Source organism: Amphiprion ocellaris, chromosome 13 (genome assembly GCF_022539595.1).
Source record: "Amphiprion ocellaris isolate individual 3 ecotype Okinawa chromosome 13, ASM2253959v1, whole genome shotgun sequence".
NCBI classification, from domain to species: Eukaryota; Metazoa; Chordata; class Actinopteri; family Pomacentridae; genus Amphiprion; species Amphiprion ocellaris.
In genome coordinates this window covers 5,891,244-5,903,939 of record NC_072778.1, presented here as the reverse complement: position 1 = coordinate 5,903,939, position 12,696 = coordinate 5,891,244, and the positions used below count along the sequence as shown (strand labels likewise).

The following is a 12,696-nucleotide window of genomic DNA, read 5'->3' as shown; positions in this document are numbered from 1 at the left end:
GTTTGAACCTTCAGTCTGAGGACTGAAATTTTAAAAGTTTCTCAGTACTTCTCTGTTAGTTTGAACCTTTAGACAGTCTGAGGAATGAAGTTTTAAAAGTTTCTCAGTACTTCTCTGTTAGTTTGAACCTTTAGACAGTCTGAGGAATGAAGTTTTAAAAGTTTCTCAGTACTTCTCTGTTAGTTTGAACCTTCAGACAGTCTGAGGAATGAAGTTTTAAAAGTTTCTCAGTACTTCTCTGTTAGTTTGAACCTTTAGACAGTCTGAGGACTGAAAACCTAAAAGTTCTTCAGTAGTTCTCTGTTAGTTTGAACCTTCAGACAGTCTGAGGACTGAAATTTTAAAAGTTTCTCAGTACTTCTCTGTTAGTTTGAACTTTCTGGTTAACAGAAGCCTTAAAACTTGTGACCATGAGTCTTGATTTCACATTTAGACCATCAATCTGAGGTCTTCTCAGACCTTCACCTGTGGGTTTTTAGAAATCCTCAACAAACTGATTCTCTTCACTGTACAGTAAAGTCTGTGGAGATCAGAAGGTAACATTAGTTTGATAAATGCCTTCAACTACTAGTAGACTTTATCTGGAAAGCAGTTTTCTGAAATGAGTTCTTAGTAAATCTGTCCACAATCAAACCAACAACATAGAAAGAGGAAATGTTTGAAGAAACAACTTGATGCTTTCGTTTCAGACTAGAAAACGCTTTAAGACTTTTAGATCTGTTTTTGCTCTTCTTGATCGTTTTATTGTCTCTTCTGTTTAATTTGATCTTCTAAAGTCTAACTGGTGTCTTTTGAAATGTTTCATCTTTAGTTTGATTCTTCTTAAACGTTTAGTTTTGCTCTTTTCTCACCTTTTATTCTTTTCTAATGTCTGATTTGATTTCCAAATGTTTTGTCTTTTTAATGTTTAATTGTTTTTTCAAATGTTTTATCGGCTTGTTTGAGTTTCTTTTTCTTTCCCAATACTTAATGTTTCGATTAAATCTTTAAGGTTTTTCTTTTTAAATGTTTTACCAGCTTTTAATGTTTAATTTTCTTTTTAAATCCTTCATTGTATTTTCTGTGTAATTCCTATTTGAACTTTTATTGTCTTTAAGATATAATTTTCTAATTAAACATTTAATTAAATGTTTTGTCTTTGTCAGCTTTTTATTGGATAGGCGTAGTGAGAGACAGACAGGAAACGGGGGAGAAAAGTCGGGAGAAGACTTGCAGCAAAGGGCTACTAGCGGGACTCGAACCCGGGACGCTGCATCGGAGACCAGCCTCTGTACATGGATCACCCGCTTAACCCGTTGAGCTATATGGGCACACATGTTTTGTTTGTTTAAGGGTTTAATAATCTGATTAAATGTTTTGCATTTTTTAAACCGTTCAACATTCTTCTTGTTTAATTGTATTTTCTAAATGTTTAATGATGGAAAATACTTTATCTGTAATTTCTAATATTTGTATTTTAAAAATTTTGTTTAATTTCATAACGACATGTATTGTACGTTGTTGAATGATCTCATTCAATATTTGTCTGTTTAATGTAATTTAATGTAATTTAATGTTTAACTCTATTAAACAGACAAAATATTGAATGAGATCATTCAACAACGTACAATACATGTCGTTATGAAATTAAACAAAATTTTTAAAATACAAATATTAGAAATTACAGATAAAGTATTTTCCATCATTAAACATTTAGAAAATACAATTAAACAAGAAGAATGTTGAACGGTTTAAAAAATGCAAAACATTTAATCAGATTATTAAACCCTTAAAAAGACAAAACATTTAATTAAAAAATTAAATGTTTAATTAGAAAATTACATCTTAAAGACAATAAAACTTCAAATAGGAATTAAACAGAAAATACAATGAAGCATTTAAAAAGAAAAATAAACATTAAAAGGTGGTATATGTATATATAATTTAATTGTATTTAATGTTTAACTCTATTAAACAGACAAAATATTGAATTAGATAATTCAACAACATACAATACATGTCATTATGAAATTAAACCAAATTTTTAAAATACAAATATTAAAAATTACAGATAAAATATTTTCCATAATTAAACATTTAAAGAATTAAACAAGAAGAATATTAAACATTTTAAAAAATGCAAAACATTTAATTAGATTATTAAACCCTTAAAAAGACAAAACATTTAATTAAAAAATTAAATGTTTAATTAGAAAATTAATTCTTAAATTTCCTAAATCTTTTTAATAATAAAACTTTTAAAAAGTTTTATTGTATTAATTTTTTTCCTTTAATTGCTTTTTGTTATGTAGTTTATTTCTTTAATCTTCTTTTTCTGTCAAGATTTGAACCCCAACCTTAAAAATGAAATAAACCCTTAAATCACAATGAAAATACTTCTGTTGTCACAATCATGAGTTAGTCAGTTATTCAGTTTATCAATTCAACTTTATTTGTTTAGCACCTTTTACACAGATGACAAAACTAAACAAGCAAGGAGAAAAAAAATATGCTAAAACTTGGATTAAAACTCAAACATTTAAAAAAAAAAAAAAAAAAAAACATTTAACATGGCAATAACATATGTTGTGTCCAGGGGATGGAGGGAGTTTATTGAAGTCTTCTTGGGCTCACATGGTAAATCATTTAACATATAAACTTGATATTCAGTCTCAGGAAACTGGAAACTGCAGAGTGACAGAAGAAGCAACAATATCTCCTGTTTTCTCCTTTAATAAGTCAACTCTTCTTGTGCTTTCAGACCAAAGAACTACAGATTCTTCACAACCTGCTCAAACTCTTGGTACAGGACCTCACCACATGGGTCAAGAAGGTTTCCGTCTCATTTCTACTCTGAAGCTCACCTTCTCCTGCTCAAACTGCTGACAAATGTTTCTGCTGCTCTAAAGTCTGGTCTCCAGAACTTCCTAAAAACTCTCAAAGGCTCTTCTGCTGCAGGTTGCTTTGTAGAACTGTTCCAGAAAACCTCACTAAACCACATGGAGGGGCCTCAAGATAGTCGTCCAAATGAAACCATACAAAAACCAAACTAGAACAACCCAAACGCTAAAGTCTCCTGTAGCCTACCAGAGAACCTCTGAGAACAGAGAATCAGGACAGGAACTCTTACCTTCTGGACAACCAACATTGGTTCACAAACAAGAATACAGAATGTGTCTGACCAAAAACCTCTAAAGACTCACGACAGTCAAGATAAAGACACAACTCAGCTGCACCAAATCCACTAATCACTGCAGACATTATCACCATGTGATAACTGTGGCTAAAGAACCTCATTTACCAAGACAACTATCCAGTACAAAGCCCTAAAACACACCAAGAAACACATTAAAGTCTATTTTACTGCTGGAAGCTGCAAGCCAACGCCTAAAGAACAAACTAAAGGAACAGAACCAAACCCGGTTCAGTGGTGGAGAGAAGCAGAGGAAATGTTTGTCTGCAGCTAAATAAAGCAGGAAGACACTGAGCTGCTCAGGTGTTCCTGATAACACCAAGCAGCTACCTGGACAGCCAATAGGAACACAGCCACCTGGACAGCCAATAGGAACACAGCTTACTGGAAGTCCAGAGGGCTGGCTTAGTGAAGGAAATTTAATTTAAAGTTGAAGCAGAAAGTTAACAAAGAAAGTTGAAAACCACCTTCTGATACCTGAAATCTCTGAGTTTTCACACAAAGAACACCTGAACATGTCAAACTGGTTCCATAGTAGAACCATCATTGTAAAAACGTCATAGTATGGTGTGTTGCTCAAAAAACATTAGGACCCGGCTGTCAGGGGACAAACATGTAAGAAACATGAGAACAGAGAGAACCCAACCAGTAGGTCACAGTTTATCATCCCCCAGTCATCTCCTGAAGTCCATATGGTGAGAGACATCAGTATCTGGTTGTTCATTTACCAGAGGATGCTTGTAATGATGCTGATGTGGTCTGTACTCTACAGTATTTTAGTGACTCAATAAATGCCTAAGTTGTTTTTTTTTAAATACTTTTTAGTTTTTAATAAAAATTTAAGAGCCTATATGTAATAAATAAACGGCCTTTGCCTATCTTAAGAAAAATTCACTCAGAACTCTATGTTAACAGTACTAAATAAGTCAATAAATACATGCATACACACATAAATAAGTTAATACATTAACTGTGTTAAGATAAAATTTAGATTTTAAAAAAAGTTGTTTATGTTTTTGCAGAATCCAGTATTACTCACTGGTTGGTCATTACATTTTGTTAGTTTGATTTCACTGTTTAAAATGATGCCACCTCTTTTCAGACAGAACCTGTGATAATAAAACAATACAAAATTTTTAGGTCCGTGTTAATAAAGCACTTAAAGCTTTAAGTATGGCTAAATGCTTTTTTCAGAATTAAATATATCACTCCTTAGGTGGTAGTGGCCCCAAGTTCAGTAAAGTTGGAAAGATATTCACAGATTCAGACTTCCAGCATCAATAACTCATTAGATATAGGTTGTCAAAACATAAACGGTGCCTCTTTCCCATTGTTGCAAGGCAGACAATGTGCTACAAGCCCAGTTTTATCAAAAGTAGCTTTCTTTCAAGCTACAGGAATAACATTGGTGTCTATGGAGTGAACAGGATCCGTCTGCAATTTGCAAAACCGCTGCAACAGTAAAGAGAGACAAATATTCAATAACTTCACTCTTATACATTGTAGTGTTACTAAAATCACTGCAGCCTTCAACTGGCTCCTGTTGACAAAGTGTTTTAACAGAAATGTAAATGCTGTAATTTGATTCTTTTAATGAACCATGTAACTTGAATGGATGTGATGCTGGTGTGACCACAGTGCACACGTCTGATGTTGCTCACAGTGGTCCAAGGAACGCTCAGGGAGTTTGTGTGTTTGCTCAGACTCATGAAAAATTACAGGGAACATTGCTTATATATAATGATGTTTGTAAACATCTTTATATGTAAATATATAAAGATGTTTATATAAAAATGTTTTCGGAACACTGTAGACTGTATATTAAGATGTTGACATATACAGAAGTTTATAAACAAAGATGTTTATATACAAAGATGTTTACATATAAATATGTTTATATATAAACATGTTTTTATATAAAGCTGTTTTATATATGAAGATATTTTATATATAAAGATGTTTATATATAAAGGTTTTGGGGATGCTGCAGACCGCACATAAAGATGTATAGTAAGATGTTTATATATAAACATGTTTTATATATAAATATGTTTATACATAAACATATTTTATATATAAATGTTTAGGAACATTGCAGACTGTATATAAAGATGTTTATACATAAATATGTTTATATACAAACATTTAGGAACATCTGGCGCCATCTGGCGGTCGGTTTGTGAAAGTGCATGAGCGGAAATATCGTTGCAGTGAGTTCCTCCGGAGCTTCCTGCCTCTTAATCTACTTGTTGATCGGAGCAGGAGGCGGTCTGCGACTTAAACCTTCACTCAAACAGCTACAACAATGTCGGAAACTGACGGATAAACGGCGCCAGAAACGCAGCAGCGCAGCCGGCGGTGGAGCACCATGTTCGGCCTGAGGGAAGCCGCAGTCCTCGGAGCCTCCGCGGTCCTGGCGGGAGGAGTCGCTTATCTCATCTGGAACTACGCGTCCTCCTCCGGGCACCAGAAGCCCGACACACGGCCGGGAGAGGACGGAAGGCATTCCGGAAGAGGAGAGACGGAGGGGAAAAGAGAGGAGACTCCTGTTGAAGAAATTGTTTCTGCTGCTGAGGCTCCCAAAACATCACAGGTAAATAAAACTCTTATCACCGAGCTGCACCTAAACACACCTCTGCACCGCCAGATGTGACCGTAAGATCCATAATAAGAGAAAAACAATGTTTGAAAGGACGTGTTGTAGCAGTTAAAGCTTTTACTAGATGATCCATTTGCATTTTACTTCTTGTGTTGGATGTTTGCCATCACTCAGCTACACACTTTATATTAAACAAACTGCTCAGTGTAAATATTCATCAGTAACTCTTCTCAACCTGTTTAGACATGTCCTCTGGGGTCAAAGGAGGAAATGCTGGGAAGTGTAGGTCATTAACAATTTTGTCCCTTACGTAATGGTTTTCGTAATTTAAAATATCCTAAAGTGTCCCTTGTTGTACTTTGTTTTTGGATTTAGACATTTGAAGATGTCACTTTGGTCTGTGGGAAACTATAATGAGATTTTTATTTCATAACACATATCTATAAAATATAGAATGGAGTATCTTTATTGTCATTGCACAACAAAATTGAAGGTGCAGTCCTATCGTAGGTGAATGGGGTAAAGAATTTAAAAACTGTAATAAAATATAAAAGAAACAGAATTAAAAGAACAAAGTGCCCAAAATTCCCTGGAGTGCAATTGAGAAATAAAACAAAAACATTTCATTCCCACATAAACAAATTTCACATCATTAGGTTGTTGCACGTGTGATTATTATTACATTTGTATTTTGTGTTAATATTGCACAAAAAACGTTTCTTCGTCTGTTATATATGTATTTTATGTATAATAAGTTTTATTTTATTAATTAATTAATTTTTTACAAATTTCTGGCATTTGACTAGTCAAATCAATGGAAAATGACAAATACTCAATAAATTAATAGAGACAACAATATTTTGTTCATATGTTTTACAATATTTTAACTTCATATTGACAGAAATTTCCAAATTGGAAGAGCCAGAAACAGCCAATACTACACATTTTTTGCTTGAAAATAATTATAAACTTCCTTTATGTGTCACCATTTAAAATAATCTTACAAGTTAAATTGTGAAAAACAAGTTTATTGTCCAGTGGACTAACAATAATCAAAAGATGCTGTTTCTGTATGTCCAAACTGCAGTTTCTTTTTCATTATCATCCATCAAAAGCAATATATCTGCAATTAAATATTGTTCAACTAACTCAATACTTTTTTCCTTTTTCATACTGAGATTGAACAAGTTATTTTATTGTTCAATCGTCAATATATGTTTATATTCCATAAGTAATGAAAGCGTTCAGAGAAGCCTCATTTTAATATCAGGATGAATGCTCACCCCTGCTCTGCTCTGTGTTCCAGTCCTGTTCTGTGGAGTCTCAGGGGACACAGGTTCTGGTTCTGGGCCTGGATGGATCTGGGAAGACCAGCCTGCTGCACTGCTTTTCCTCGGGCAGCCCGGAGCAGGACACGGAGCCGACGGAGGGCTTCAACGCCGTCTCCATCAACAGAGACGACCTGCACATCGAGTTCCTAGAGAGTAAGTCTGTTTGTAAATCAGGGAGTCTGTAAGATTTAAGAAGCTCGGAATAAAAGGCCTTAGAAGGTGTCAGAGAGTGTTTTCTTCCTGCTTGTTGTGACCTTTTTTACATTAATTTAATAAATAAATCATACATAAATCAAGGTTGCTGCTAAAGTAAATATCGCCTCCATCCCTGCAGTGGAACCGCACTAGTATCGCTGAATATTATACTGTAATATTAGGAGATGTTGGTAATTTTGAACTCTGTATTTGTATGATACAGACGTTTGAGTGATTTATTTTACATGCAAATAGACTGTGGATGCTGGCTGCAAAATGGCTAAATAAAAGACTAAATATTGGTGCAAATTTAACACCTTTGTCACTATATCTTAGCTAGAATTGCCACTGTTGAGTCTTGCTTGCTGTCCTCCGATTGGTTCCCTTGTCTCGACCAGCTGTATCCTCCTCTACCTCCTCCTCTTCCTCATCATTGTTTATGCCATTTCTGTGATCTTCCTCCTTTCTTGGTCCTTCCTGGTGTTTTACTTCTAAACATTTTAGCAATATATTATGAGCAATTATCTAAAAATCTAACTTGCGGCAGGTTGATAAACATACACCTGTATTAGTGTGAGTAAATCACCCAACAATGAGCGGAACAATATTTGTGATTTTTGGTGTAATTTGTGAAAGGAATTCCTATTCCAAATTCGGATTCAGAATTTTTTATTAAAAGAAATTATTGCTATTGTTGTGAAAGTTGCATGATGTCAAGGCACACACAGAGAGACATGCAGGAGACTCAGATGACTTAGGCTGCAAACAATATTTACCGATATCAGGAGAAGTGACACTGATAGAGCAGCAGTACATGCAAGCAATGCCAGCATCAGTTCTGAGGATTCTCTCTGAACTTTGGGTACATATTATAGCTGGGAGAAGGTCTGATTTAGATTACAGACCAATATGGAGACAACTCACCTGCTCAGTCACGTCAGAATAGACAATATCCAACTTCCTGCAGCGTCTGCCTGGCTATTGGCCATTATTATGACCTTAGAAAGTGGAAAGAGTCATTTTGCCTTCACAGCTGTGATTTAATAATAAATTTGTTTCCCCATAGCTGTTTTTTTTTTTTTTTTTATCAGACTTCCACACTGTAAAGGCATTAAGTAGCATTCTATATTGTATTTAAAACCCTGTAAACGACTGAGATGCTGAGTTTGAGTCATAACTTGTCTGTCTGTTAGTTGGAGGTAAAGAGGATCTGCGGCCGTACTGGCAGAGGTACATGTCCAAAGCTCTGCTGCTGGTGTTCGTGGTCGACTCCTCCGACCCACAGCTCTTCCCGGTTGCTAAGAAACATTTACACGAGCTGCTGGCCTCACACCCCCGCCTGCCTTTAATGGTACTGGCCAACAAACAGGTGAGCATGACAGGAAGACACTCCAAAGTGTTTAAAATTAGAGACAGCTTGAGAGTCAGTCAAAATAAATCAACTGAAACCACATGATTCACTGAGCTGCCAAAATAAACAACAACAAAGTGGGTTTGTATTGTTAATAGTGGTCATAGTCTTTCATCTGTAACCTTTATGATTAAGTTTTGCACTTTTATTAGAAGTCCAGCTGTAGTTTTTCTCTTGTGATTGGTAAGAAAAAGTTCCAGAGTTGTCATGTAACCCTGTTTATTCATGTAGCACATTTCAACAAGCAGATCCCAATGTTTGATTCCTTCTATACTGCTGTTTAAGTATATTTATGTAAGAAGAGAACTCGCTGGTTCGAAGGTGCCATTTTTCCGTAATGTATTTTTTTACAGGCATTTTGAAGTTCCACATTAGAAAGAGTTGATGATAAACACGAATGTGGAAAATTCATCCCCATTTTTGCAAGTTTTTACACTGGCTGAAGGTGGTTTCTTACTTTTTCAAACAGAGTTCTTGGGCATAATGGAAGACGAAAACATCTTTATTGAATAAGTTCAGTTGTTGCTGTTTTTTTCTTTGTGTTCATCTGCAACTTTTCTGATTGAACACAATTTCTAAACAGGTGACTCCATTTTCTCTCAAAATTTTGTTTATTTTTCTGAGTTGACAAATGATTGATCTTGTTTCTGGCTTCTTCTACTCTACTACTGACACCTTCTAATGACACTTTGCTGGGACATTTAAAAGGTTTGCTGAAAATTGGCTAGACATTTTTATGGAAACACGGCTAATGAGCTCAAACACACTGTCCGTATAACCAGAACTTTTATTGACTGACTAAGACCATTATCAGGTTTAAATTCTGCGTGTAACCTGTTAAAATGGAGGCTGGAGTCTGAGAGCATTTCCAAAGACTAAATGATTAATTATAAGTGGTCATAGATTTGATGTAGCCAAATCCTAGACTTTATTGCTGAATAGTGATTTTGGAATGAATTTAAAAAGGAAGTGATGCAGTGTGGAATTTTGCCAATTAGTGTTTTATAGATAAACAGGAACCAATGCCTGTCTCGCCTTATACAATAAGCAGTGATGAGTGGAATAGCTGTCATGGATAATAAATCTGAGTACTGAGAGATAAACAGAATCTAAAGCCTTCAGAGTGGAAGTAGAGGCGTTTCTGTCAATGCTGTCTCCATTATCTAAGACAGACAAGAAGACTGCTTTGATTATTTGTTTTCTACAAAATATACGAAAAGTAGCTCTGTTTCTGGAAAAGTATCCAATTTTGTGCCATAGCTTGTAGACTAACATTTCAATATGATTTTCAAATGTGAGTTTTTGTTCCAGATAGACATCTAGAAACTTAGATTCTGAGACTCTCTCGGCATAATCTTTATATTTGGACATCCAGGATCTAAAAAGACAAATTCTGTTGAAGTCCATCGGGTGGATTCTTGTAAGAAGTGTGAGAATATCTCACCTTATCTCCACCCTGACGTCTCCTCATGTTGGTCTTCTGTCTCCAGGATCTTCCAGGTTCCTGCAGCATCACTGACCTCCATGACACCCTGTCTCTGTCCGATGTTGGGGACCGCCGCTTGTTCCTCATCGGTACCCACGTGAAGAAGGGCGAGGCGGAGCTGGGCTCAGGCGTTCAGGATGCTCGGGACCTGATCGTCCAGATGGTTTGTGACGGCAGATAAAGCTCACAGTTGGTGATCGTCAGTCAGTCCTGTGTTTCTGATCAAATTTAATGCACTTTTTTTTCTCTCTTTACTGTTTCCACTACACCGGGTCGGCTGAAACTCCTTTATTTATTTGTGTTTTGGTACGTCGCAGTTGGGATTAGAAAAAAACCTCAGTGTCGTCATCAGAAAAGGGCCAGATCTTATTGTTTATTTCCTGATTTTTACTTAAACTGGGGGACAGTTCTAAAAATTTAAAACAAAGAAAACATTTTTCCAATTTGTCTCAGCAGAGGATGGATAGAGCCATGAATAATACACTTTGCAAGACTGTTACTGTGTGTTCGAAAGCTTTAAAAGCATTGTAATGTTATTTAGTGCTGCATTTTAAGACAGATCATAATGCTTTTCATGTGTCATAATCAATAGAATCTAAAACATCTTGACATATGAGACTTCAAGCTCATTGTATCGGCTTAGAGCAGACTTTTATGTTACTTCTATTTCAACGAAAAACAACTTAATTAGCGTCTGTTATAATAGAAATACATTTTTCAGTCAGTAGCATCTTTCTGCCATGTGGGGACACCAGTGTGCAAACTTTCAAGTGCTTCAGAGTCTTAGTTACCAAATCTGGGGTCCGTTTCATGAAGCAGGTTTAGTGAAAACTCTGAGTTTGTTAACCCTGAAATGAGGGAAACTCAGAGTTTTCCGTTTCACAAAGGGAGGTAACTCAAACCCGAGACAGAGGGGTAACTCTAGCCTGTTTCACAAAGAGAGGTAACTTAAACTCTCGGTCAGTTACCGTAGTAACAGACTCTCTGACTCTAACCTGGTCGGGACCAGGTTTTTCTCAGTAAACCTCGAGTTTCTCTCAGTCTCCGCCCTCTTTCAGCCACACGCCATTTCATTTCCTCATTCATTCAGTCAGCTGGCGAGTTTTGGCGAAGTCTAGTTCTGCCGTGTGTCAAAATGACGTCCTTTTATTAACGATCCAGTAGATGAAGGAGCAGCATTACTGCACAGAGAATTAAATATTCGTCAGGAGATTGTTATCAGACCGTGCATAGATGTTCTCGCATTTCTCGACAAGTATCTTTTAGAGCAGTACCGTTTCACGTCACAGTCCATAATCTACATCCAACCTCATCCGTCCTTATATTTACAACATGACCAACCACAGTCATGCTCTCACATCCCAGCAGATATTGTGTGTTGTGCTGCGGTTCTTTGCAAATGGAAGTTTTTTTTATATAATGTAGGAGATGCAGAGCACTTCAGTAAGACAACTGTATGCAGGACGGTCAGAAAAGTGTGTCTGGATCTGAAATGACTTTTACCATCTTTGTGGTTTTCCCTGGACATAAACCTGTCAGAGCCATCAAGGCTCTCTCTCTCTCTGTGTATATATATATATATATATATATATATATATATATATATATATATATATATATATATATATATATATATATATATATATATATATATATATATGTATATATATATATATATAGTTGGCTGAGTAGAAGTCTGTCAGTTTAAATAGGCTTAATTATTTAACAACATGATATGGATGCAGACATTTAGGCTGTGTGTGGGATAAAACCACTGCATACTTAATATTTAGGCTACTTTACAATGTAAAACATGATCAAAACGAGGTAGCTCCATGAGATTATGCCGACTTCTTACCTGTTTTAAAAATGTTTTTATATTTCATCTTCAGCTGCTGCCACATGTGCTTCTCCCCTGCAGGATTGCACCTAAATGAAATAACTTAATAGGCTACTATTCAAACAGTTTTCCTGTAATATTATTGTGATTTAAACTTACGCATTGACCCAGGCAGCAATGTTCTCCCACACCGTCTCCCTCTCTTTTGCAGCTGCAGGTGTTGCACTTCTTTCTAAAAACGTGCTCAAACTCGCTATATAAGCGCATTAAGATTTCCAATTCAAACGATGTAGTCCTCTGCTTCCCCGTTGCCATGGTGACTCGTCGAATCGGCGCTCCATTGATACTGGCTTTTCAGAGTTGTGGTGCACTCGCTTAACTCCGGGTGAAACTACTCCGAGTTGATTGAACCAGCTCAAATCAGCCGTTGTGAAACTGAAAACTCAGAGTTTTCTATCTCAGAGTAGATCAACTCAGAGTTCAGGGTTAAACTCAGAGTTTGTTGAACCTGCTTCGTGAAACGGACCCCTGAAGACTGTTACAGCTTTAAAAACACACTTCTATGTTACACGTTCATTGTATTTGATGTGTGTTTTCTGTTAAACCTGTTAAAGGGAACTTGCTTTATCTTAATGGAATAAAAAAAAAACAGGATGGTTTTT

At 35.9% G+C, this 12,696-nt stretch overlaps 1 protein-coding gene across 1 annotated transcript; it reads left to right on the top strand.

The window, feature by feature from the left end:
* The first annotated feature begins 5,375 nt into the window (after positions 1 to 5,375).
* Positions 5,376 to 10,391, top strand: arl9 (ADP-ribosylation factor-like 9). The gene is made up of 4 exons (XM_023290584.3): positions 5,376 to 5,765; positions 7,078 to 7,255; positions 8,491 to 8,666; positions 10,199 to 10,391. Exons 1-4 carry the CDS (start codon positions 5,541 to 5,543, stop codon positions 10,373 to 10,375), a joined length of 756 nt encoding a protein of 251 aa, XP_023146352.2. The 5' UTR covers positions 5,376 to 5,540; the 3' UTR covers positions 10,376 to 10,391.
* The last annotated feature ends 2,305 nt before the right edge of the window (positions 10,392 to 12,696 follow it).